We start from the raw sequence: 24,794 nt of genomic DNA, 5'->3' as shown, positions 1-24,794 counted from the left end.
ATAAACTCCAAATCTGTTTAATGTCATTTCTCCACAAAATAGACATTCGAGATCTCCAATAAAGAGGCCTAGGCTGCAGCAGAATAGAAAGAGAGAGAGATGGTGGTGATGCTCTTCGACTTTAACTAAGATGGATAACAAGGCACGATCTTGGTGAATCCAAAAATCAAATTGGTGACATGAGAAGAAATAGCCATCATGATCTCTCCCACAAACATCACATAGCAGCAAAGCCTCCTCAATCCTTACGCATAGCTACCATCGGGAAAACCACACTGAGGGTGGAGAACAAATTCATATTTGGGGCAATGATATGTGAAATTCTTGCACAATTTCCCACAATCACCGCACCCACATTTATCATCACGTGGCTTTGCAAGCAAATCGAGAGAGTTTTTTTTTTTAAAAGTACTGTAACGACCACGAAGGAAATAATGATACAATTTGTCGGCAAGCTTGGAGGAGGTAAAAGTTGCAATATAATCTTGAATGGCACACAAGTAATAGGGGCTGGATAGCACACGCGATCTACATGCGTTGCAGCACTGAGGAATCTTCTCCTCTGATTCGTTGAAAATCAATGGATGCTCCCTAGCAAAATGATCCATATCTCTTTCCATCATGAGTTTGTATATATATGAATTATGTTTTCTATTTCTTTCTTACCATTGAACCGTATATTGATTGTGTTGGTATATATCATATACATTGCCGCATTAAAATACAAGGATTTTAAATCTTATATTATAATTTATTTTACTTGTCTGAGGAATTGATTTGAAATCCTCCTCCATTCATTTTAAGTTTGAGTTTCAATTAATATTTAGATTATTTTTAAACTAATCTAGCAGAAATACATAAAATCTAAATCTACTTATTCTGAGGTGGCCATCCATTCATTGGTTAAAAAATTGTAACTGGGATGAATTTATCAAACGATGTCGCAAGATAATAGTATCTGAATTCTAATTTAAAAGGTGGGAAGACTCGAACTTGAATCAATACATGAGAAATTCCGGTGAGACTATTGGACCAAGCCATCCGTCTCAAAAAAAAAAAAAAAAAAAAAAATATATATATATATATATATATATATATATATATATATATATATATATATATATATATATATATATATATATATATATTATTTCTATATGACATAAATATCAAGTAAAAACGTGGAAACCTGATTTCAGCACATCCTCACCGATCAAGATTCATGGCGTCACATGACAGAGCAAGATGATGGGTTCTCTTCACTCAGGTAGTAGTCACATCTGCTGAAATCGTGGAAATCTCTTCCATAGCCGTATCCACACCGGCAACCATAATAACCTTCAAAACATGGTCGTGGCGGCGGTGGAACTCCGTACCCGCGTTGACACGGCCCCCCATCATGACCGGCGTAGCATTGGCTACAGCAAGTCGGAACGGGATAAAGCGGTGGCAGTCCAGGGAACACAACTGGTTCGGGTTGCATAGGCGGGTCTGGGATTTTTGGTGGATCGGGTTTCGGAGTCTCCTGGGGCTTTTCCACTTGAGGCGGCCCACTTGGTTTCGGCTCCTCGGGCTTCTCAACCACGATGATTTTGGGCTTCTCGGGCTCTTTGGGTTTGGGAGGGTCCTTGATTTCGATGCTTTTAATAACCCTGTGACCCTTGCAGCACAATTTGTCCCGAATTTTCTCAGGATCACAGCACATCACCGTGATGGTGACCGTCTTTGCTTTCTCATCATATACTTGGTCTCTAATTTCTCTCGTCCCAAATTTTTTTACATCAAAGAATACAACTCAGTTTCCAATCCAAATCATATGATATTGTGCGGATGACTGAATTATAATTTGATTTGAACTGTGCATGATTATTTATTGAGTAATTCTAAACACGAGTGACTCGGTTCATATTTTCAAATGGAAATATTATTTTTAACGTAAAAAAATAATATTTTTGATAAGTTGAATCGGATTAAATATCACTCTCAACATGAGTTCTTCTGTTATATATAAAGCATGATCATTCTATACAAAAACTCACGGGGGAATTTGCAGAGAATTTTCTTGATCTTCTTGTAGCAGCGTGAACATTGAAGATCAACGACCTTGAGCACCATGATAGTCACCTATTTAATAAATAATTTGTTGGGCAATCAAATCTTGTCAAGAAACAACGTAAATTGGACATGGGAAACATATCGAAATTCTTCATCTTGTTCAAAGATCATTAAAGAATCAAAGTTGAGACAGAAATTAAATATTAATCATAGATTCTTCTTCTTTTTTCGTACCTTTTCGGCCATGACGAGTGAATGATATCTCGGAGAGACGAATCTGGTTCCACGCAACTATTGAGAATAACTAAAATGAAAGAAAACGTGAATGGGAGAGACATTGACGAGATCATTAATGTGTTTTAATTAGGCAGAAGACGGAATTAGTGAGAACTAATTAAGAGACAAGTCATAAGTTAAACTCACCTATCTTCTTATTACAATTTGACTCTAAAATTTTATGAAACCATCGAAACACTTAAATACTAGGTAAGACTAAGACGTGACATAAGATTTGTTTTTTCCCAATTGAAGGTCGTATTTATCTAAAGATATATTCGTACGGTCGATCAAATATTATATTGTTGAAATTAAATTATCAAATTTAAGTCAAACTCAAATTTGATTTTTAAATTTGAATATAAATAAATTCCATGTTATTTTTTAATAGCCGGCCACGAGTAATTCCCAACTTTCTTTCCTTTTTTTGATAAGGAGTAACTTCCAAACTTTGAAATAGTGTGTACTAATATTGAAAAATATATGAAAAGTAAAACGGATATAAACGAACTCAGTTCATGTTTCTAAATTTGATCAAGAAGCAATATCAAGAGTTAAATTAATTGTGTTTGATTTCGACCTCTAATTCAAATCGAACTCTTGCTCAAATTTGTCGATTTTTCAAGATTCGATTTTAGGTTAGGAAGTTTAAGCAGGAACAAGAATATAATAAAATTATATTTCTAATATTACTTCCATATATCTTTATATATATACCTAATCATCCTAGTTTCCATTAACTAAATTCTGTTTCATTGAAATAGTCGTTTTCATGTTTTTTTTCTTTTTTATAATGGTAAGGTTTGGGTGAACCCTGCACGTTTCTAATGAATCATCATAGTGACGAAAGTGTGTCTATATATATATATATATATATATATATATATATATATATATATATAGATATTATATATATATATATATATTATATATAATATATTTATATATATATATATATATATATATATATATATATATATATATATATATATAAAAGTTGTGTGTAAGTTGTGTGTGTGTGTGTGTGTGTTTGGCTTTGACAAATGATAGGCACAACTTACCCTCCTCCCGTGTATAATTTTTTCTTGCTACTTTCAATTTAATTATAATCATGAAAAAAATTGTATTTTTAGTCTTTTATAGATTATTTTTGCGATTTTGATCTTCTATTTTTCAAAATTTCTTTTTAATTCGTTATTTTAGGGTTTTATAATTTTATTCATTATCCCGACTTTGCAAAATATGGCGATTAAGTGTGCAGTGTCGTATCAATTGTACTTTTAATGAAAAATAAGTAAAATTGAAAATTATTAAAAAAATACAATACTAAAACTAAAATTCGACTAACCACGATTGGAAAAAAGAAAAAAGACCAAATCACTATTTTATCTGCGTTTGTTCACCCAACCCAAAAAATTAAATGAGCGGGCGGCTCGTTTGGGAGTTTGGAGCAAAGCAAATATGGGTTATTTGGTTGCATGAACAGCTTTTGAAAATGACGTATGTTGATATATTTTTTCGATTAATCGAATCGAGTCTATTCAAAATCGGATAATAACTTTTTTCAATTCGAGCTCCAGTTCATGCATGATTTTTTTATAAATAAAATTGCCCACTCGAAACTAATTTTTAAAATTTTAATAATATTACACAAAGTCAATATATTTTACATTGCATGTATTATTATCATTATTATTATTATACAAATATCTGTGACCAGGCACAAGAATAGTTTGACACAAAAAAAATCCATCAAATTTTCTCATGATCAATTTTATGAGTTGAGACCCGACCCAATACATTAAAATATATTACTTTTTATATCAAAAATATTATTTTTTAATGTAATTATGAATCAGATTAACTCGTCTCACGAATATAGAACTTAAAGATTATCTCATACTAGACATACCCATAATTCAAAGATTAAAGTAGCTACGTAGTCAACTAGTTTCCATTGATTGACATTTTAAAATATTTGTTCATAAGAATAAAAGCAAGAAGAATTAATTGACTGTTCAACAACAGAAGTATACAGATAAAAGATTCATAATCGTGCTTTTTATAATTAATTACATCTAAATGCGCATTTTTTCAACTAACTTAATTAATTGTATTATTTTATTAAAAAAATCAACTTAATTGTGTTAATCTTAATCTAAAATCTATAAAAAGAATGGTAGGGCTTATTTAGTTTCTTAATATTATGAGTAGGTCTTTTGTGAGACGATCTCACGAATCTTTATATGTGAGACAGATCAACTATACCAATATTCACAATAAAAAATAATACTCTTAACATAAAAAGTAATAATTTTTCATGAATGACCCAAATAAGAGATCTGTCTCAAAAAATACGACATGTGAGACCGACTTACACAAGTTCTTACCTAATATTATTCTATCTTTGTTTTAAATATTTTTTGTATTTTAAGAAACATATGTTCTTCTTTAAAATATTATAATTATAACTTATAAGTTTAGTAGGGGAGAAGTGAGATCGAATCCACGTAAAAATAAAAACTCTCATCCTTATTGTAATTAAAAAAAAAAATCCTATCGTGCTGAAAAATTCCCTTTTCCATTTGTTTTAGCCAAGACCTAATTTATTTTGGATCATGATAAGAAATATTTTGGGGAAAATATGAATGGAATAACATCAAATTAATCTTTTAGAAAAATACCGAAACATTTATACATAAACATTTATCTACCATCAAAATATTAACTGATTAACCCAAAATAAAAATTAAAAAAAATTGACTAATTCACAGCAATTAGCTACTAGCCGTATCCGATCCTATACCTTTGACGTAACATTTTCAAATACATAATCATTTTGAGAATTCGATACCAAAACACATGAAAAAAGCATGACTAAAGTAGAGAATTCGATAAAGATTTTTAATTAAAAAAATATTATTTTATTTTCAATTTTTTAAAAAAAATTAACTCAATGATATCCTAAAGAGGTTTATATAACTGTCGAGCAGGTCTTATGTGAAAACGTTTCACGGATCTAATCTATGAGACGGTCGACCCTACTAATATTCACAATAAAAAGTAATATTCTTAGCATAAAAAATAATATTTTTTCATGGATAACCCAAATAAGAGATCCGTCTCACAAATATGACCGTGAGACCGTCTCACACGAGTTTTTGTCATAATTGTCACACATGTGACGAAGATTTCGGAATTCTCTTAAATTGATGGAGTTGAAGACACCAAAACAAAAACATCATTCAAACTTTCACCTCATCACCTTTATCTCGTTACCCTTTTTTGGGTTATCGAACCTTTTTTCATGGATTTCGGGTTCTCGGTGCACAGGGAGGAAGATAACAACGACACGTGTTAACTTTTGATTGGGTGATTTGAGTTGTGGATCCTCACCAGCTTTCATCCTTTTCTATTTCGTAAATCTTAATGGACCCGATGTTGGATTTCACTAGAACCTGGACAAAATTACATTATTATTATTAGACTTCGTTGACTATTTTGACCACATTCTACTTTTATATATATATAAATTTACTTTAGTTAACATTATAAAGTTCAGGGGTTAGGAGTTTCAATAACCATGGGAAGACTCGACAATTATCGGACAAATAGGATGTGATTTATCAAAATATTTTTTAGTGTATTTTGATTGAATTTTTACCAGTTCTAGAGCGTAAATCCTTTAATAGCATCAACTTACAAAATTTTATGGGCATTTTCCTTATCTTCTATGCGATTTGAGAATAATACATTGTTATGTAGGTCTCTTATAAAACTGTTTCACGTATTTATATCTGTGAGACGGGTCGATCTGATCTATAATTATTGTGAAAAGTAATATTTTAATATAAAAAATAATGTTTTTTCATTAACGGAGTCTCTGGTTGAAAGTCTCGTAAAATTGATCCATACTATAATTTCCATGAAGTTTTTGTATAAATTATGTAAGTCTGGTCGAGGTTTTCGAGTGCATGTTAATCTTTTGGACAAAAAACTCTTTGAAAAAATGTTTGTGAGGAGAAAAGGTAAAGACTTTAGCAGCTTTCAGCATTGATCTACTCGGAAATGACAATTTGAAGGCCATGACGGGGATTCCATTCATGTAAAGGTAAAGGTGTCAGTTATCCATCTTGTTTGTATGGGAATCTTTAATTATTTCGGTAGATCCGTAGATAGATAGATATATTGTTTTATGATATATTATTCATACAATTAAATGAAAATTCCCGGTAACATTCTTCAAATGTTTCTTTGAAAATCCTAAAAAGTTAATACATTTATTAGAAAAAAAATTTCAATTTTCATTTTATTTGGCATTTAACTCGGAATTCATTTTTTTATAGGTTTGCGTTTGTATCGAATTATTTTAGATATAAAATTCTTAAAAAATATTAATAGGCTAAATATATATTTTTTTTCTTAAAAAAAACACGTTTTATCATTATGTTATAGAAACCCAAATACATATATAACCTTTAGGTACGGTTTGGTTCATGGTATGAGATATATAGTATGGAGATAAGTGATATTTCGTAATAATAAAATAAATAAAAAATGATAATTAATATAGTGTTTGATTTAATTGATTTGATTAATTAAATTTGAGATAATATGATATTACCATTTTCTCATTGTTGAAAATTTTAATAGAATATTAATAATATTATTTATTAAGGATAATATCGTAATTTTATATTATTGATTTGATTAATGTGAGATAAATTATTACGAATTTGATTGATGTAAAATAAATAATTAATAATTTGATTGATCGAGATAAATAATACTTGTACAAAACAAGTGATATGATATTTGATAGGACTATTTTATTAGTACTTACAAATACTTGAACCAAACCATACCCGGTGGCAGGAATATTATGCATGATTTTTTAAAATACAAAATCTTAAATACTATTAATTTTATACATGATATTTTTTGTTTTTTTAGGCTAGGTGTTGACGCAATTAGCCGATTCACGCGACAAAATCTACCGAATATTGACTCTGATACGCACATTAATTTTCAGGGTCTACCGTCAGTTTCTGCGTCACCACTATAAATTTGGTGTCCTTCACACATATTACAGCACATAGAGCAAGCAGTCTGCGGTCCCTCACTCACACACACGCCCACAATTTAAACACGGAGAGAAGATAAATGGCCACCATTTCTTTGTTGAACAAATAGTAATTCTGTCTACCCATAGACCGACCCTGAATTTCACAAGAGATGGGAGAAGTGAGTACCCTCTTCCTCAAATTTTCCTTCTCTTTCAGTTCATTGGTCGGAGACCAATATTTTACTTTCTTTTGTGCTTGTTTATATCTGATTCATAGATACGCATCAGTGTTAATTATTGAGTATGCGCGCAGCCGTTCTTGTCAGTTAAAGGAACAAGGGTTTCTTAATTCTTTCTTTGCTCTTTTATATATTTTATTTTCTGATCAATATGATGTAAATGAAGGAAAGGAACGAGGAGGGAAACAAGGAAGAGAAGATTAAAGAAGAAGCAGTCAAAGAAGATAAAAAGGAGGAAACGAAGAAGAAAGATGAAGAGCCTCAAGAAATCATTCTTAAGGTAGACATGCATTGTGAGGCTTGTGCCCGGAAAGTTACTAGATCCCTCAAAGGATTTCAAGGTCATTAAATCTCTTCATTGATCCGTATTTCTCGCCGTTATTATATATATAAAATTATTATCAGAGTTAAGAATTTGTACTAATTTTAAAACACGCAGGAGTGGAGGACGTTACGGCGGATTGCAAGGCGAGTAAAGTGGTGGTGAAAGGCAATGCGGCGGACCCGTCTAAGGTGTGCCAAAGGATTCAAAAGAAAACTGGGAGAAAAGTGGAACTCATTTCACCATTACCTAAACCACCCGAAGAAAGTAAAAAGGAAGAAACTAAGCCAGAACCCAAAGAAGAAAAGAAAGTAGAGGTATTCTTTTATTATTTGTTCCCGTCTCTTTATTATTATGCTATGATTGTATTTATTCACATTAAGAATCTGAATTTATGTCGCATTTTTATATATATAAAAACGGGTGTGATCAATTTCTGAAAAAAGAGTAGTTGGAGCACTGATTTCGTGATCTCTAGATATACTAACGTATTTTGTATTTTCTTTATTTACTTTACATATTCATATAAAAAAAACAATGTATAAAATTATTGATTGGTGGCATTAAGTAGACAGCAGCTTTCGGTGAGCACAGTGCAACTTGTGACCGCTGTTACATTGCTGACATGAAAATCACGGCTGAGGTGAAATTAGTAATGATGGAAAGCAAAATCACCCGGCACGTTTCACGATGTTATTTAACGATGAGTCATTCTCCATTCGAATACATGGGCCCTGTATTTGTACTGTACAGGTCCTACAAATAAGCTGGCACTTGACCCGACTGTTTCACGGCCTGAGCTACAGTAAATTTATTTAAACCTGTGATTTAAGGTACTTTACGAGGGTTTTTTCCTCTTTTCATCTTGAGGACTACTAATGCTTTATCTTGCAGTTTTAGTGCAGTATATCTCGTACTGAATACTGATCACAACATATCACGCGGTGAATTTAAAGTAGTTCTTCTTTTTCAAATGCATGCAATTGGAAACATATTTATCAAATCGTGTGTTGTTTATGTCTTTTGGAATTATGATATGTAATAGATTGATACTTATCATATATGTCCATGCATATATATGGCTGTTGAGCTAATTGGGGTCTTTCCTTTTGAACCTGGTAGTCGCCTCCCGTGATCAACGTCGTGCTGAAAGTTCGAATGCACTGTGAAGCATGTGCTCAAGCATTGCAGAAGAGGATTGGAAAAATTCGTGGTAAGCAGCTAGTAATAGAGTTTTTAGTCGGTTTCTACGCGCGATTGGCGGATGGAAAGATTATGAGATATTCATCGATTTTTAGAGCATAAAAATATACTGATAAAGTTTTGTGCTACAGGGGTAGAATCGGTGACAACAGACATAGCAAATGATCAAGTCACTGTGAAAGGCGTCCTTGATCCAGATAAGCTAGTGAATGATGTGTACAAGAAAACCGGTAAACAAGCCTCAGTAGTGAAGGATGAAGAGAAGAAGCAAGAAGAGAAAAAAGAAGACGAGAAGAAGGATGAAAAACAACAAGATGACAAGAAACAAGTAGAGGAAAGCAAGGAAGAAGACGATAAGAAAACCGACATCAAGAAGAACGAGTATTGGCCTCCGAAGTATAACTTGGAGTATGCTTATGCGCCTCAAATTTTCAGTGACGAGAACCCAAATGCTTGCTCTGTTATGTAACTGCGTTGTCTGAAAGGACTGCTAACTACATGTGGATATGCAGTTATTCAATTTGTTGGAATGCTTATGCATTATATATATATATGTCAATAAGTAGCCGTTTTCGTATACAGTCCGCAAGTTGTTTCATCAAAATAATGGTCTCATCTCTCGATTTCTTTCATGCACCATAATCTGAAAGTGCTCTTTCTCTTCGATGTATTTGTCCTAAATTTCCATGTTACGGCCTGTAACGTATACATGATTATCCATGTATCGTGACGCAAAGGTGATTAACCTTTTGTATGCAAATTTTTTAAATGATTTTTATATCATTCGTATTGGGATTTTTGTCTTTCTTGCTGGAAGATGCTGTGTCATATATAAACTTTAAAGACACTCATTAAACATGTACGCAGGCCCCTATCGACAAGTTTTTTGTATTGCCCTTATGTAGCACAGATTTTAAAATTTTTTGAAGCCGTGGCATGCACTCACGTGCTTGAAAAGTTGCTAATTGCATGCCCCCACAATTTCACATTAAAGTGAACTCCTAATTATCAAAATGTGGACCACTGACCACTCATTATTATGTTTTTTTTAGACACTTTTAATCTACACGTCCATTTCGAGTTAAAAAGATGTGAAATAGTATTTATCTCTAAGAATGATGCATTCTGAAGTGTGAGATTTTTATAATAAGCAGGCCTTGTTATTTTGTATTTTTCATTGAAAATTAATAAGAATGTTTTTTTTACATATTCGAACCATTGTTTTTCAAGGAAATATGGTGTGCACCTTTAGCCATCTCCCCCAACTTTAACATATATATTTGACTCATATAATTCGTCTCCACTCTAAAATCAAGAATTCTTTGTACAAATTTGAAACTATAATCTAAACTCCAAGTGTTATGGCTATTTTATTAGGATGTTTATGGCTTTTGGAAAATATATAAATGTTTTTATTTGAAATATGATCATCGTGAGGGAGTTTATTCCAAATCATTTCTTTCACGAACCATAATCTAAAGTTAAGTCGATGCTACCTAAGGGGGCATTACCTCCACATGATTTGAATGTACAAGATTCACACACATATGTGATTTTAAAAAAATTAGTGGACCCCGTATATGTGTGACTAAATTTGGGCCCTTTGATTCTATCATGTGGTAGTGCCCTTACATGTAGGATAGAATCAACCGTCTTGGAAGCACAACTCATATTTATTGTCCAAAAAGAGAGAGTGGTCAATTTGAGGTGTAAATTGAAATTATTACGAGATCGGGTTTTGTAGCCCAGTGGTAATGGTCTCATCCGTGTAACCCATAGACGTAGGTTCGATCGCTCTCTCCACATTGTACTAAAAAAAATTGAAATTAATATAGCCCAACACATGCACAAATCCAAAAACAGAAATATATATAGTTAATAATAATTCGTGTCTCACTTTTCATCGATTTATTTAAACTATTGAAAATAACTCGGCAACCCAAACCTGCCAGATTTGGGTATTCTACTATTCAATTGAGATCCTATCTTGGAAATATATCTGTTGTTGTGAGCTGATAATGCCCGTATCTGCAGTTCCTTGGCGGGGATATCGGCTTTCTTGCACTCGTCTATTTTGTTCACAGTCGGGTTCTGTTTTGCAAATGCATATGTTGTTTTTTTTTCCATATAGCATATGATGGAAATGTGTATGTTTTTTTTTAAAAAAAAAATCACAAATAATTATATTCGTCTAACGATAATATTTTACAATATAAATTGGATAAGATAAGGACGGGGCAGAGTTTCGAATCAAAAATCGAAGCGTAAAATTTGGTCTCTTGCGTTGACTCTAGCGGGACTTCACTTCCTACGACAAAGCTCTCTCAACCTCCCGGGATTGTCAGTCGGTGATCCTCCGATACCAAATCCCCGAACCGAGCAAACGCAGCATCGAAGAAAGGCGGTGTTGCCAAGGAAAATCGGCCGATTTAAATTCAACGTTTCCGTAGCTTGGTACGTGATTATTTTGATTGCCACGAATGACTTCCCATTTCGAATTCTTCCCCTTTCTTACGTTTTCTTTATCGTAATTTGTTCGGTTTGAATGTGTTCGCTGATATTTTCGTTGAATTTCTCGAATCTTTTAATTTCGATGTTATAGTTGAGTTAAGTGTCTGTGATTGAGTCTCTTTTAATTTCGTGACAGCATTCCATGTCGGTCTTCATAATCATTTCATCTTCTTTTTCAATTTGGCTGTTTGATGTCTTTTCTGGGTTTCTGCAGATTCTTTTGCAGACTCTCATGGCTGCAGATGACGCTATTAAACCTAGAGGTGATTAGTTCTCTTTCGCGCATAGCATCTGGAATTAAGATTCTATCAATTCATGTATAACGAGCCCATGTCAATACGCTTGGTTCTTGTTTAGTTAAATTTATTTACGCCTTTCCTTTTAAGCTAGCTATTAACAACACTCGAGCTGTTTTGGATGGTTGCTTTTTAAATATCAGCTAACATTAATGATTTTTGTTGAGATGTTTGTATTGTTGGTGTTGCGCGGACACCAATGGGTGGCTTGCTTGGTTCTCTTTCATCTTTGCCCGCCACAAAGCTTGGTTCAATAGCTATTAAATGTGAGATCACTTTAAAATTGTACTGAAGTGTATTTTAACTCATTTCTGATTTTTGTGATTGAATCACGTGTCCATTCTAAAATCTGCTCTATATTTGAAGGTGCTCTAAAAAGGGCTGGGGTGGATCCTTCTCTGGTGCAAGAAGTCTTCTTTGGAAACGTTCTCAGTGCAAATTTGGGCCAAGCCCCTGCAAGGCAGGCTGCACTAGGTGCAGGTATACCCAATTCGGTAATCTGCACCACCATTAACAAAGTGTGTTCATCCGGAATGAAAGGTTGGTCGGCATTTCTGTCATAGCAATTGCTTCCTATTTGAAAGATTCTGGAATGACTTCATCGTGTTTTGTGTCATTGACCCAGCAACCATGATTGCGGCACAAACAATAAAAGTTGGTGACAATGATATAGTAGTTGCTGGGGGCATGGAAAGTATGTCGAATGCACCAAAGTATCTGCCTAGTGTAAGGTCAGCATTCTGATTATTTGACTTATATTGTCGTGCTTCTTGTTTCTTCTTTCAGTAGAAAAAAGGAGCACCTGGCGTCCCACATGATTCCTATTAATCGCTGAACTTTTGACTTCTATTGGGTGGAAGGGAAGGTGGGAAGTTGAGTTAATATAACCGGTGCCTATTATTGTGATTACTTGCCATTTTTTAACAGGTCAGGATCTCGGCTGGGACACGATACTATCATTGATGGTATGCTCAAAGACGGCCTTTGGGACGTCTATAATGATTTTGGAATGGGTGTTTGTGCAGAGTTGTGTGCCGATCAACATAAAATAACTAGAGAAGAGCAGGTAATGTTTTGTGGTTGCTAATTTGTTTTTTGATTTTCAAGATATATCAAATTGTCTTCAATCTGCACAGATCAACTAAGTTCCTTTGTACGTTAATGGTTTATTGCTGTCAAATTATAATACCATTTTGGTGTTGTTGATTACTAATTAATTAGATGGTTGTCATTGGACATTGCATAATTTTTTATAATGAACAAATTACTCTCTTAAAGAAAAGACACTTCATTTTCTAGAAGTACATAGTACTAAATGCTGGTGCAAGAAGACTTCCATTCTTGTACATTTAAGTGTCGATTACTATGTATCATTGTTCTTAATTAGTGAGAAAAGTCACTGTAAGACCAAGAAAGTTATTTTTGGCAATTTAACTGTCCCAATCTCTTTGCGTCCAGAATGAAGCTTAATTTGATTTTCTTTATTTTTCTTATGGTGCGCATCCTACCATGTCTATCTTCTTTCCTGTATCATATAAATACTGTAGTAGGCATATTTATGCATTTTATATATATTTGGTGGGTGACTAATGATGCCATGCATCATTTGCATTATATATTTCTTTACTAGGATTCCTATGCTATTCAAAGTTTTAAACGAGGCATTACTGCAGAAACCGGTGGTGCATTCAAGTGGGAGATAGTTCCGGTGAGAGTATTTTCTGTTTACTGGAAATTAACTGGCAGTGGGTTCCAAAGATTCGCTGATGGTTTTATTCATACATGCAGGTTGAAATTTCTGGTGGTAGGGGGAGGCCGTCTACCATTATTGACAAAGACGAAGGTTTAGGCAAGGTGGTGAAATAAAATATTTTCTTCAAATTGCTTTAGATGCCAGAAGATGTTGAAAATTGAATCGGAGTGTTCTGAGTGTGCAAACAAGTTTATTTGTATTGCTTGATGATTTCATGCTTTCTCTTAATATCTAAATTGTACCCTGCTGATTGTGTGATTTCTTTATTAAGTTGAAGTTGAAAACTGTAGACTGAGTTGTGATGATTCAAAGTCGGTTTTATATGCAAGAAATGTTTTTGGACTTTACTAAGTTTGCTCATTCGTTAAATTATTAACTGCATCATCTTGTTCATTTTCTATAGTGAGATCGACATTTCTCAAGGACCTGGAGTGCTTATTTAGTTTCCGATTTATGTTCCTCGCTCACAAATGTTCAAGTTCCATTCTCTTCCTGTTGCTAGTTTGATGCAGATAAATTAAGAAAGCTTAAACCAAGCTTCAAGAAGAATGGAGGTTCCGTCACTGCCGGAAATGCTTCTAGTATAAGGTTGACTTCTTCCCACTTTCCCTCTGTTATTTTGTCTCTGTGTTTCTCTGCCTCAAGTATGTTTTTTATTCTGTGCAGCGATGGGGCTGCTGCGGTAGTCTTAGTGAGTGGTGCCATGTCGATTAAACATGGATTGCATGTGATTGCTAAAATAAGAGGCTATGCTGATGGAGCACAGGTTTTGTGAAAAACCTTGTTTTTTGAGTTTAGTATCTTTGATGGCTTGATAAGTTATTGTGTTGGCTGTGCAGGCACCTGAGTTATTTACAACTGCTCCAGCTATTGCAATACCAAAAGCAATCTCAAATTCTGGTCTGGAAGCAAATAGTATTGATTATTATGAAATTAATGAAGCCTTTTCTGTAAGAGTCTGTGCTGAATTTCAATTATCTGTGGCTCACCCAGGTAGACAATTTTAACTTTATTTTTGCAGGTCGTGGCTATTGCTAATCAGAGGCTTCTCAACATCGACCCCGTGAGTATTGCTAGTCACTCTTTACGAATTTCATCCATTTATGATAGACTGGCTCTTATTTCCTTGTTTGGTTCTCTTGTTATAGGACAAGTTGAATGTGCATGGCGGTGCTGTGTCCTTAGGACATCCGATTGGCTGTAGTGGAGCACGCATCTTGATCACATTGTTAGGCGTATGTTCCCTGCCTTGTCAAGTTCTTGCGAAGCATTTAGTGTTATCTTTAATCCTTGTGGAATGGTGATTCAGGTGCTGAGGCAGAGAAATGGGAAGTTTGGGGTTGCAGGAATCTGCAACGGTGGAGGAGGTTCATCTGCTGTAGTTCTAGAGCTCGTTAACAATCGGTATGTTTACCTACATCAACTTATCTAACTTTTGATGTTTTCTGGATTGCTATTGCTGTACAACGAATTCATGTATATTACGAAGCTTTGGTCTGTAATCAATCCCGTAAACTTGCGACTTCTTATAACTTATTCAAGAATTGATAAATGTGGCCGACCTCTATGTATTGCAGGCCAGCAGCCACGGTCCCTCGATCTTTGCTATGAAATCAAAGCTTTATTGCTTATCATGGTGTCCCCAAACTCTCTATATATCTATGCTGCTGTCACGAAGTTGCATTCTATTTTCATAATTATGTAATGTTTCTGGCCTAATAATTTATCTTGACGAATTAATCATTTCCGATAACTGTTTGCTATCTTTTATGCATCATAATCAGCCAATTAAGTGATATTTATACACGCGTGGCGCTTTGTACACTCTGATCAAACACGATTTTACAACGCACTCAAAAAGTGGGTTTTGGCACCATAAAAAATATCAAGTTATTTATTTAAATTATTATAATTTTAGTTGCATTTGAAAAATAAATGAATTCGAATGTTCCATGCTGGTAATCTAGAAGCTAAACAAATTAACTTAAATCTATTAAAATATTAACTTCTTACGTTGCCCAGACACTGTATGGATGGGGAACCGCCACCAATGTTATGCTGTAAAAAGGTGCTAACATGTGAGAGCACGTGCGTTGCCTGCGGCTGTCTCCTAAGAAATATGTTTGATTCAGAAGATTATGTCCGAGAACACGAGTTTGTGAAGCGATTCATCTCTTTACCTGTCCGGTCGCTTATCAATCCGTGATTTTCAACGCGGGACCCAAACCTACTGGAAAATTGATATCCTTATTCACGACATCTTTCAAGATTCTTGAATTTCTCTAGTTCGGATTCTAGCGTCTTGGCAATGTCTTCGTCATCAGCGTTCTCCGGCACGGTGACATGCATAGACCCATGTTTTATCGGCCTAACAGGTTCACGGATCACGGCTTGCTGGTTAATGTAATTGTAAAGAAGTTGGTGAAATGGGTGGTCCAAGGAATAGCAATTGTCACGGCTATAATTTGAAGAACCCGAGCTTCTCTTACGGCAGAAATGGGGGAGGGAGGAATAATCCATTATCTGCACCAAATATAATCATAAAAAAAATCCAAGGTTTCAGATGCCAACATAAGAACAAAGCAAACTGCGAAGGTTAAATAATATAAGAATGTGATACCAAAAAAAGTACGATAAAGAAAGTACCTTCAATAGTTCTTCCTGTCCACATCCGGGCAACACATTAATTTTCCTCTGTGTCCTCTCATGCAGAAGGGGCTTCACGATCTGATATCAGAAAGAAAAATACGCTACCCCATCAGATGCCAATGCAAAAAAGAAAGCAAACTCCAAATTCTATGTTGCAAATCGCTAAAAGAGAACAGAAATGGAGCAGAAACAAAGGGACGAACCTTCCAACAAGCAGAAAAGACATACTGGGAATTCACAATGTAATAAGTTTGAGTTTTCTCTGGGTAGTTCAGATCATCAATCGAAGAAATAAGAGTAACAAGCTGAACAAACAAACACAAAAACAGGAAAAAAAGCTATTAGAGCTATAGTTATAGCTGGGTAAGTACTGCAAAAGATCTGTGAATCTTTAACTGATCGTGCACCTTTATCTGGTTTAAGGCTGAGAGCTTCAAACCAGTCATATCCAGAATCTTTATACATTTGCTAACAAGCTTCCCACGTTTTTTGGTAACAGCAGGCTAAAAATAAATATGGTGTGTAAATCAACAAAACGTTAAAAAAAGAAAACAGGAAGTATTGGTATATTCATGCTAACCAAAATCACACGGTCTCGATATTCGTTCATCTGGATGTGGGATTGAACATAATAATGAACCTAAAAATGAAGATTAATATAGTCATCGCAACAAAAACATTATTATCAAGTGAAACATGCAATATGGCTTACCGATGCTTTGCCCAACGTGCTGAGACCTACTCCAACAGCAAAGACCGGGAGGTCCTGTCATTTGAAACATCAGGATATCAGAAAAGATCACAGAGAATGATATCAAGAAAATGGTAAGAGTATGTGAACTCTTAGTGTTGAACTTGTTTCGGCTTCGTCTTTACTCGAATTCTCACCTCATTCGAGTAACCTGACAAACCTATAAGCTGTGAATCACGTATCGCTCTGTAACGATCCACAGGGACTATGGGTTTCTGCAGTGTAAATAATTGTAAAATCGAAACTTAAATATCGGAGCCAATACACTTATGCTGAGTACAAAAATTACGCAAAAAAGTACATCAAAGATTCAAATTTGCACAAATTCTAGTAATGAATACCACTACTCACCGCTAACATATCATCAATTTCATTCTGCACTCTCCATTCCAAACTACCTATCAACTGTGAAAAACAATCAAACAGCAATTTGGCAAGTAAGAGTTCAGCTCATACAGTTTTTTCATATCTTAAAAGGCCAAAAGATCTTTTTCTAACCATCTTTTTGGCCTTGGTAACATTTCCTTCTCTTGCCTTCAGAAAGCGAGTTAGAGTTTCGTGAGGATATCCTTGATGGACATTCTGCATATCGAATGGAACGATAAGGATTTTGTAAAAATGTGATTTTTGCAAGAACACCACTTTACTAGTTAAAGTATATTAACAGATCAGGTAGAACTAAACCAAAGCACATAAGAAATAAGAAAAGAACAAATTGCAGAACCTGAAAAGTTCTTTTGAGAGGTTCATCAACTGCATAGAATTCCACGAGAAAATAATCAAATATTGAAAAGGTAATCCAGAAGAAACAAAAAGTAAAGGTTCATAAATTAAAGATCTAGAAATAGCGATAGAAAGTGATCAAATGTAGCTGACCTTCGTCCATCAACGCTTCAAATTGGTGGATGGCTTCCGGTGGAACCACAGCCATTTCTTCTTCTCGACAAATTTTAAACAAGAAGTAAACTAACTATACACAACAATTATTCAAGATTTTTGGAACTGCGTATTCTAGAATACAAACAGTTATTCACTAGTGTAGCAAGAGAGAAGCAACAGCAAGAGAGAGAGAGAGCAAAGACTCTACTTTTAATTTTGACAAAAGAGAAAGCTAATGGGGGTCAAGATCCAAGAAACGTAACGTCTATTATCCTTCCATCATGCCCTCTTTTAACCTTTCCCACGTCTATATCTCGGTTAAAAATAATGTTTAACAGAGCTCTGATTCTCTCACATTTCGGGATTCATAGAATACGGACAAAAGTAATTTGTTGGTTTCTTTTCACGTAAATGGCTACTGTGGAGCACCGAAAAGTTGGGTAGGCGGTGAAAACTTGTGAAGGCTTGTAAGTTTTACAGTTGACCTGTATACTGGAACGGCCATTAAAAAGAAGAATTACCAGAAACGGTAAAAAGTTTAACCCACAAAAGGAGACTTTAAAGTCAAGATCCACTAAAGAAAAAATACATCAAAATGAAGATTCTGACTTGAAGATGCGGTAGGGACCAAATCCCATGTTCATCTTCCTCAAAAGTTCATTTCTTGTATGTGCGTGTAATATTATATCTAGGCACGTTTTTACTTCGCATGACATTAATTTATATGAGTTTGGCAAATATATCCAACCAGCACTGGTTATAAACAGCAGTCTGAATTGTCTTTTCTTAAAGTGACGTACTTGTATGATTTAAATTTATTCAAATAATTACTTTTTTAAAAAATAAATAAATAAATATATACAGGCTTTGAACTTTATCGTTGCTTTCTTGATTTTATTCATCCCATGAAGTGTTTCTTGTAATGGATAAACACGGAATTATTAAGATGAAGTGGGGAGACAGGAAAAGAAATGATTCAACGATGTCTCGAGATTATTATACAGATACCAAATTTTTATGACCACCTTCTCTGGTCTGCAGCTCATCGAAAAAGCAAAACAATAATGGATATAAAGTAACGTCTAACTATGTCGGGTTCATATGTCACCACCACAAAAGCGGATAGAAGCTACAATACAAAGATGAGTGGCGCCTATATAATTCGGCCCTACAAAGTCTTTAACTTCAACAAGCTTTCTTTAAAAATCACCAGAAAAGAATTATACAGAATGTGTGGCCAAATCTTGTCCGGTTCCATGTTCTTATACGTAAAATTTAACAAATCCCACGAGTTTCTAATCATGATCTTAAGATAATAACAGTTCTTGATTTATCAATACCAAGATGAACTAAAAGAAATCAAATTCCAGATATTTATCACCCTTCTGATCCTTAACAGCAGCACAAGCATTAGCTTTTCCCTTAGCGCATGCTGCTGGAACAGGTATTCGCTCGTAGTCAAGAGACTTGGGTATCTCGGGAGGGGTAGCACAGCGTATCAAAGCCCAGTTAACTCCTTCGAAAAAAGGGTGCTGCTTTATCTCTGTTGCGCCTCGTTTATAGGCCAACCGATGATGAGGCTCTTTCACGAGCAAGCCCCTAATCAGGTCCCTCGCAGCAAAACTGACGACCGGAGATTCTGGGAATCGAAGAGGTTGTCCAACAACATTGAATAATGTTGCCCGATTGCCAGATCCTTTGAATGGGGTTTTACCGAACAAAAGCTCATAAATAAAGATCCCAAAAGTCCACCAATCCACAGCACTACCATGACCTTCACCTTTGATGATCTCAGGTGCCAGATATTCATGAGTTCCAACAAACGACATAGATCGAGCATTGGTTGGCTCAGCAATCAGCTCGGGTAACGGGCTAACTTGGTTTCCAACTTCATTCTTTGGCTTCCTATCTTTCTTGGATTTGCTAGAAAAGAGACGAGGACCGAAGCATGTCGTTGGGACAACACATGATGGCTGAATGCAGGATGGTTCAATGCATGCTGGCTGGACACAATACACGGAATTTTTACGCTGAGGATCTGAATCAATGGATGAGATTTTGACCAAAGTTGGACTAACAATGCAACGAAGTGAAAGATCAAAGTCTGAGAGCATTATATGTCCATCATCCCTAACAAGGACATTCTCTGGCTTAAGGTCACGGTAGATGATCCCAAGCATGTGTAGATACTCCAGAGCCAGCAAGATTTCGGCGACGTAAAACCTGCCAAAGCATAACCATTAAAAAAATTGTATCAATCAAAGTGATTACATGGCTAACGTTTAATAAAATAACAGCTAACTAATATGTGCTTCAATCATATAATTCAAGGCTCGTGTTATTACAAAACTACAAGTAAACAACCAACGAAACCAAACAAAGCAAAAGACTATGACATGACATGTTATTTGATGGCACAAGAATAAGAAATAATTAATTTGTATAGTGAAGAATAACCGTCTTGATATGCCAATGCCGGGCAGAGCGAAAAATCTTTCATCCCAACTAGACAGAGGGCTAAACAGTACTATGCGTTACATATTTACTGATCATACAACATATAAGAGAATCCAAACTTTAAATAGTCCATTTTGTAGAAAAATCATTGCGAAAATTAAAATTAAGGCAAAGGGGAATTTTGAAATTGATCAACGGGCGAAATGGGATAGCATTAACTGCATGGCTCTCGGGCAAGAAGGTGATAAGCTCCATACATAATGTATGTAACAATATTATAAATAAAAAACAAACGATATGGCAGACATTACCCAACAAAAATAACAAAACAGACACAAATTCAACTTCACTATCATATTTGGTCCGAATTTATCTTACTTCACAGCCTGCTCGGAGAAATATTTCCCAGGTTGTCTCTGCCGAAGAGTGTGTAGGTCTCCTCCGGGGCAGAATTCCATCACCAAACAAGAAAACTTGTCGGTCTCGAAATGATTGTACAGAGTCGGAAGAAAGGGATGATCCAGGGACTGCAGTATCTCTCTCTCAGTCTGAGCACGAAGGAGCTTCTTTCTACTGGCCAGGGACGTTTTATCCATTACTTTCATGGCAAAGTAACATTTTGTTCCACTCAACTCAGCCAGGTAAACGCTCCCAATATCTCCACAACCTAATCTTTTCAATAACCTGAAATGGCTCAGCCCTAACATGCCATCTCTCGCTCTGGTAGCTTGGATGGCGGTCCAGTGTATAGTCATTTGCTTTATGGGGTTTACTGACACTGCTACTAAAACTGCTACACGTGCTTTCATTGCTCACGTTACTACTTGTGCTTTCTCGACACACGCTGCTCTTCCCACTCTCAACAAGCTCGGCATTATCACTTATTTTGGCACTGCCACTGGTTTTAGCAATGCTGTTTGCTCCATCACTAGCTTTTGCAGAAACTGAACTGTTCTTCACACTTCCTTGTCCGTTTGTCTTTTCTTGATCAACAAAACTTCCAATCTCATTTGTTTCAAGATCTGATCCAATGGAAGAAATGTTCGAATCTATGTTACCATATGAAAGATCTTCCAAGGATTCATGGAGATCATTCGGCAATGTTTTTGATTTATCAGCTTGTACAGTCACCAGCGCAGTTAATCCAGCAGAATCTGCTGATAAAGTTCCATAGTTTGAGGCCATCAGAGAAACAACAGACTAAGCTTAAAGCAAGATCCAGATAATATGTTTGGCAGCCGCAACAATAACAAAATTGACCATATTTGATTTAACACACCCAGACATCTTATCAGCACCGACTCTGAAGAAGCACAAGCCTGTAAAAGGAAAAGCTATTAAGATACTACAGTCACTATATATAACTACAGTATATACTGTGTTTTAATGATTAAACATAGTAAAAGCATCACCCAAAAGCCTTAATTATGCTTTCAATGCATACATAAACAGTATTCACAAACGACAAGGAAGCATAATGGAGAATGGCTTTTAGATGGGCAAGGAGTAAAAATTTGCAATGCTCCGATAATAGATATCAGTGAAAAGCAGTGGTAGTGTCTAAAGATTCAGCTGACAAATAGCATTGCTCAAGTTCTCTCAAGTTCCAAACCGGAACAAACTATCAAAGATAAGACTGTTCAGAAAATAATCTACAAACAGTCGAGGGCCTAAATCTCAAACTGAAGGACGAATTCAAACTCCCACATACATACATACTCGAAACTCGAAAGCTTCAACTCAAAGCTGCGCAAAACTTTATGGAATATCAATTGGAACGAGAGAAAAAAAAAAGATTGAAAATTTTCATCAAGAAAAAGGTTAGAAAGACAGTTACAGCACAGTAGAGAATAGTGTGAGTCACATAACTCCAACAAAGCCCATATAGTTACTTTTCTCCCAGAAAAGAGGCTTTTAGCTGAATTATAAATCAACCCCACTTCAAAAAAGTTGAAAATATTCAACCCAGAAAAACAGCATTCAAACAGGGAATCAAGGACCACCAGGGAAAAAGTAAAAGATGAACTGAATCAATTCAGTTCCTGACAAATGCAGCAGTGTTATGCTAACATGCAGTTACTTCACGTTCACAAAACAAACAATCAATCAGAACACGCAATTTGAGGGAAATCTACGGATAAAAATCGGAACTTGATATATAAAAAAAAATCCAACCCAGATCCACAATCAAAAAATCATTTGCACATATGGAGAAACTAGAAACCAAAGGTTCAGAGCCATTAACCAAGAACCCAAAAAGCAGCGAGCTTGAAGAGATGGAAAAGGAATAGCACCTAAGATTAGCAATGATCATAGATCGAATCTTAGGTTTGGCAGTGAAAAAAGTGTGGTGGAAAGGAAAAGATACTGCCCCCATAGCCTTGTTTCTTATTGTTGGTATTTTTTTGCTGCGATGACAAATAATAAGTGGAGGAGAGAGACATTGAATGAAATTAAATTGCTTCAAAAAAAATAAAAAGAAACATGGGGGCCTCTCCCTTCTGGATAAACTACTGAGGCCAATCACGACGTAGAGTTGAAGAATGATCTGGTCAAACTACAACCGAAAAGGCACAGGCCAAAATCAAACCATTCATCCCAATTTTTAATTTATTTTTTTACATATATATCGTTTGATTTAGAATAATTCAAGTTAGTGAAGGCGATTGGACCATAAGTCAAAACGAATGCTACAAATCCCGTGGATGCAATTCTCTCCCTTTCACTGGCAAAATCCAAAATATCCAAAAACAGATATAAATTTACTAGTCCTTTAAATAAAAACGAATCTTCCACACGACAACCAATTAAATTAAGAAAATTTTATATGTATAATGAGAGTTACACACTGTTATGTATTATTTTTAGATTACAGAATTACTCCAAATATATTTTTGAAATCATTTTCCTTTTATTGTTCAAAAAATGGAAACTGTCCAAGATTTTTCCAGCTCATTGGCATGTGAATCGTTCTTTCATTTGTTTTTATTTACTAATAATTTAATTTCTCCTTTTAAAAAAAAAAAAAATTAGGCAAACAAGGCCCAACATCCAATATGCTATTGCCATTGTGAGACAAGGCACGAAGCTTAGACTTGCCTATCTACTTTATTCGCGTGTGCAGAAGCAGGTACACACCATACATATACATACACGTGTGGTGGTGTGGTGGCACGTGCGAGCTCATGAATTAGGGATATATATGTGCCCCCAATCTTGTGAAGGCCCCTCGACATGAATTCTCATTGATTATATGCATCCAAGTTGGATCCAAATATTGACATGCATGTGATTTTGGGATACATTTCTTATTTTTGAAAAAAAAAGAAAAAAAAACTTGTCATCGATCGATCTTCGTTTCGCCAAACGTTAAATATGTGGTAATGATGCAACATCAATATTTTAACTAATACAACTGTCATTGTTCAATCCCTTTCCTAGCATGGACAATTATTACTCCTAACAATATATCTTCTAATAATTCGACTCCTTGTAACACATGAGAATTGAACTCATGACATTGATCATTATTCTATATGTATGATCGAATGTTTGTCGCTTTAAAAAAATTATAGATAATGTCAATGATACAACTCCAATATTTTAAATAGTACATAAGTACAAATGCCACGATTCGATCATTTTCGGGACAATTAATATGCCTCAACAAACATTTGCCTTGCTATATAATTTTTTTTAAAAAAATAATAATTTATATCATTCCATAAATATGAATGTACTGTCTAAAGGTATTAAATTATCCCCTCAACTGACTTATACATTCATGAATCCGCTTCATTATTGAATTATCGATAGCTGATAACTCCATATATAGATACAATTATTATTATTATTATTATTATTATAATTATTATTATAGTATTTATGTATTCTATTCAGTATAAATGACCCGGCTTAACTTGGACAACGACTTCAATGGTGAAGTAAGCTAACATTTAACTAACGTAATGATTTCAATTTTTCTTTACCAATATTTTTTTGTGCGAATTTGTCACACAATATTTGTTTTGTACTATTTATATTATTAACACGATTTATAAGATAATATCGTGTTAGCTTGTAGTTTACCTCGGCTTGCGATTCTCAAGTCATAAAAAATCACAAAAAATAAGTTGGCCTAAATTTGAGTGGTTGCGACAAATTGAATTCCAATTTTTAATTACTGTTATTGAGTGGATAAACCTAATTAGTAATTATAGCACCTCTTAATAGCCTGTAAATAATAGGTTTAATGGGCCGGGCAAAGGCAACAGGCCTTGGGCTTAATTATTTTTGGGTTATGGCTGAAAAAGGGCCAGGCCTCGGGTTTTTGCCACT

At 34.8% G+C, this 24,794-nt stretch overlaps 5 protein-coding genes across 5 annotated transcripts; 2 read left to right on the top strand and 3 right to left on the bottom strand.

Annotated features, from left to right (window-relative positions):
• Window positions 1-1,134: 1,134 nt before the first annotated feature.
• Window positions 1,135-2,486, bottom strand: LOC140815306 (uncharacterized). Its single transcript, XM_073174431.1, has 3 exons — window positions 2,290-2,486; window positions 2,040-2,124; window positions 1,135-1,758 (listed from the first exon to the last, which is right to left on the bottom strand). The coding sequence occupies exons 1-3, from the start codon at window positions 2,299-2,301 to the stop codon at window positions 1,229-1,231; spliced, it is 627 nt and encodes a 208-aa protein (XP_073030532.1). The 5' UTR covers window positions 2,302-2,486; the 3' UTR covers window positions 1,135-1,228.
• A 4,926-nt stretch (window positions 2,487-7,412) lies between these two features.
• On the top strand, window positions 7,413-9,802 carry LOC140814784 (heavy metal-associated isoprenylated plant protein 7-like). Its single transcript, XM_073173876.1, has 5 exons — window positions 7,413-7,575; window positions 7,802-7,976; window positions 8,075-8,274; window positions 9,080-9,170; window positions 9,292-9,802. The coding sequence occupies exons 1-5, from the start codon at window positions 7,567-7,569 to the stop codon at window positions 9,627-9,629; spliced, it is 813 nt and encodes a 270-aa protein (XP_073029977.1). The 5' UTR covers window positions 7,413-7,566; the 3' UTR covers window positions 9,630-9,802.
• A 1,600-nt stretch (window positions 9,803-11,402) lies between these two features.
• LOC140813677 (acetyl-CoA acetyltransferase 2-like) lies at window positions 11,403-15,542 on the top strand. Its single transcript, XM_073172310.1, has 15 exons — window positions 11,403-11,614; window positions 11,886-11,934; window positions 12,135-12,233; window positions 12,334-12,507; window positions 12,593-12,698; window positions 12,895-13,033; window positions 13,598-13,675; window positions 13,756-13,821; window positions 14,223-14,308; window positions 14,387-14,486; window positions 14,560-14,670; window positions 14,742-14,783; window positions 14,869-14,955; window positions 15,030-15,124; window positions 15,298-15,542. The coding sequence occupies exons 2-15, from the start codon at window positions 11,904-11,906 to the stop codon at window positions 15,329-15,331; spliced, it is 1,248 nt and encodes a 415-aa protein (XP_073028411.1). The 5' UTR covers window positions 11,403-11,614; window positions 11,886-11,903; the 3' UTR covers window positions 15,332-15,542.
• Window positions 15,543-15,691: 149 nt separating this feature from the next.
• Window positions 15,692-18,561, bottom strand: LOC140813679 (SEC14 cytosolic factor-like). Its single transcript, XM_073172312.1, has 11 exons — window positions 17,997-18,561; window positions 17,845-17,873; window positions 17,619-17,702; window positions 17,472-17,525; window positions 17,258-17,335; window positions 17,082-17,135; window positions 16,950-17,009; window positions 16,777-16,872; window positions 16,573-16,674; window positions 16,367-16,447; window positions 15,692-16,243 (listed from the first exon to the last, which is right to left on the bottom strand). Exons 1-11 carry the CDS (start codon window positions 18,049-18,051, stop codon window positions 15,968-15,970), a joined length of 969 nt encoding a protein of 322 aa, XP_073028413.1. The 5' UTR covers window positions 18,052-18,561; the 3' UTR covers window positions 15,692-15,967.
• A 488-nt stretch (window positions 18,562-19,049) lies between these two features.
• LOC140813718 (serine/threonine-protein kinase D6PKL2-like) lies at window positions 19,050-22,903 on the bottom strand. The gene is given in 4 exon segments (XM_073172371.1): window positions 19,050-20,222; window positions 20,835-21,205; window positions 21,207-21,775; window positions 22,751-22,903. Coding segments are annotated over 3 exon segments (1,680 nt in total). The 5' UTR covers window positions 21,642-21,775; window positions 22,751-22,903; the 3' UTR covers window positions 19,050-19,348.
• Window positions 22,904-24,794: the final 1,891 nt, after the last annotated feature.

This window comes from Primulina eburnea, chromosome 15 (genome assembly GCF_022965805.1).
Source record: "Primulina eburnea isolate SZY01 chromosome 15, ASM2296580v1, whole genome shotgun sequence".
Taxonomy (NCBI): Eukaryota; Viridiplantae; Streptophyta; class Magnoliopsida; order Lamiales; family Gesneriaceae; genus Primulina; species Primulina eburnea.
The sequence above is the reverse complement of the archived record's forward strand: the minus strand, read 5'-3'. Positions and strand labels throughout refer to the sequence as shown.

Excerpts from the sequence above, each read along its gene's own strand:
- LOC140815306 (XM_073174431.1), bottom strand. Across the intron at positions 1,759-2,039 it reads AATTCTCTGCAAATTCCCCC|AAATTAGAGACCAAGTATAT; the intron begins GTGAGTTTTTGT and ends TTGGGACGAGAG.
- LOC140814784 (XM_073173876.1), top strand. Across the intron at positions 7,977-8,074 it reads ATCCCTCAAAGGATTTCAAG|GAGTGGAGGACGTTACGGCG; the intron begins GTCATTAAATCT and ends TAAAACACGCAG. Across the intron at positions 9,171-9,291 it reads GAGGATTGGAAAAATTCGTG|GGGTAGAATCGGTGACAACA; the intron begins GTAAGCAGCTAG and ends TTTGTGCTACAG.
- LOC140813677 (XM_073172310.1), top strand. The coding sequence starts at position 11,904 with ATGGCTGCAGATGACGCTATTAAACCTAGAG. Across the intron at positions 11,935-12,134 it reads TGACGCTATTAAACCTAGAG|ATGTTTGTATTGTTGGTGTT; the intron begins GTGATTAGTTCT and ends ATTTTTGTTGAG. Across the intron at positions 14,956-15,029 it reads TCTTGATCACATTGTTAGGC|GTGCTGAGGCAGAGAAATGG; the intron begins GTATGTTCCCTG and ends ATGGTGATTCAG.
- LOC140813679 (XM_073172312.1), bottom strand. The coding sequence starts at position 18,051 with ATGGCTGTGGTTCCACCGGAAGCCATCCACCAATTTGAAGCGTTGATG. Across the intron at positions 17,136-17,257 it reads TGTCAGGTTACTCGAATGAG|GACCTCCCGGTCTTTGCTGT; the intron begins GTGAGAATTCGA and ends TTCAAATGACAG. Across the intron at positions 16,448-16,572 it reads TCTTTTCTGCTTGTTGGAAG|ATCGTGAAGCCCCTTCTGCA; the intron begins GTTCGTCCCTTT and ends TTCTGATATCAG.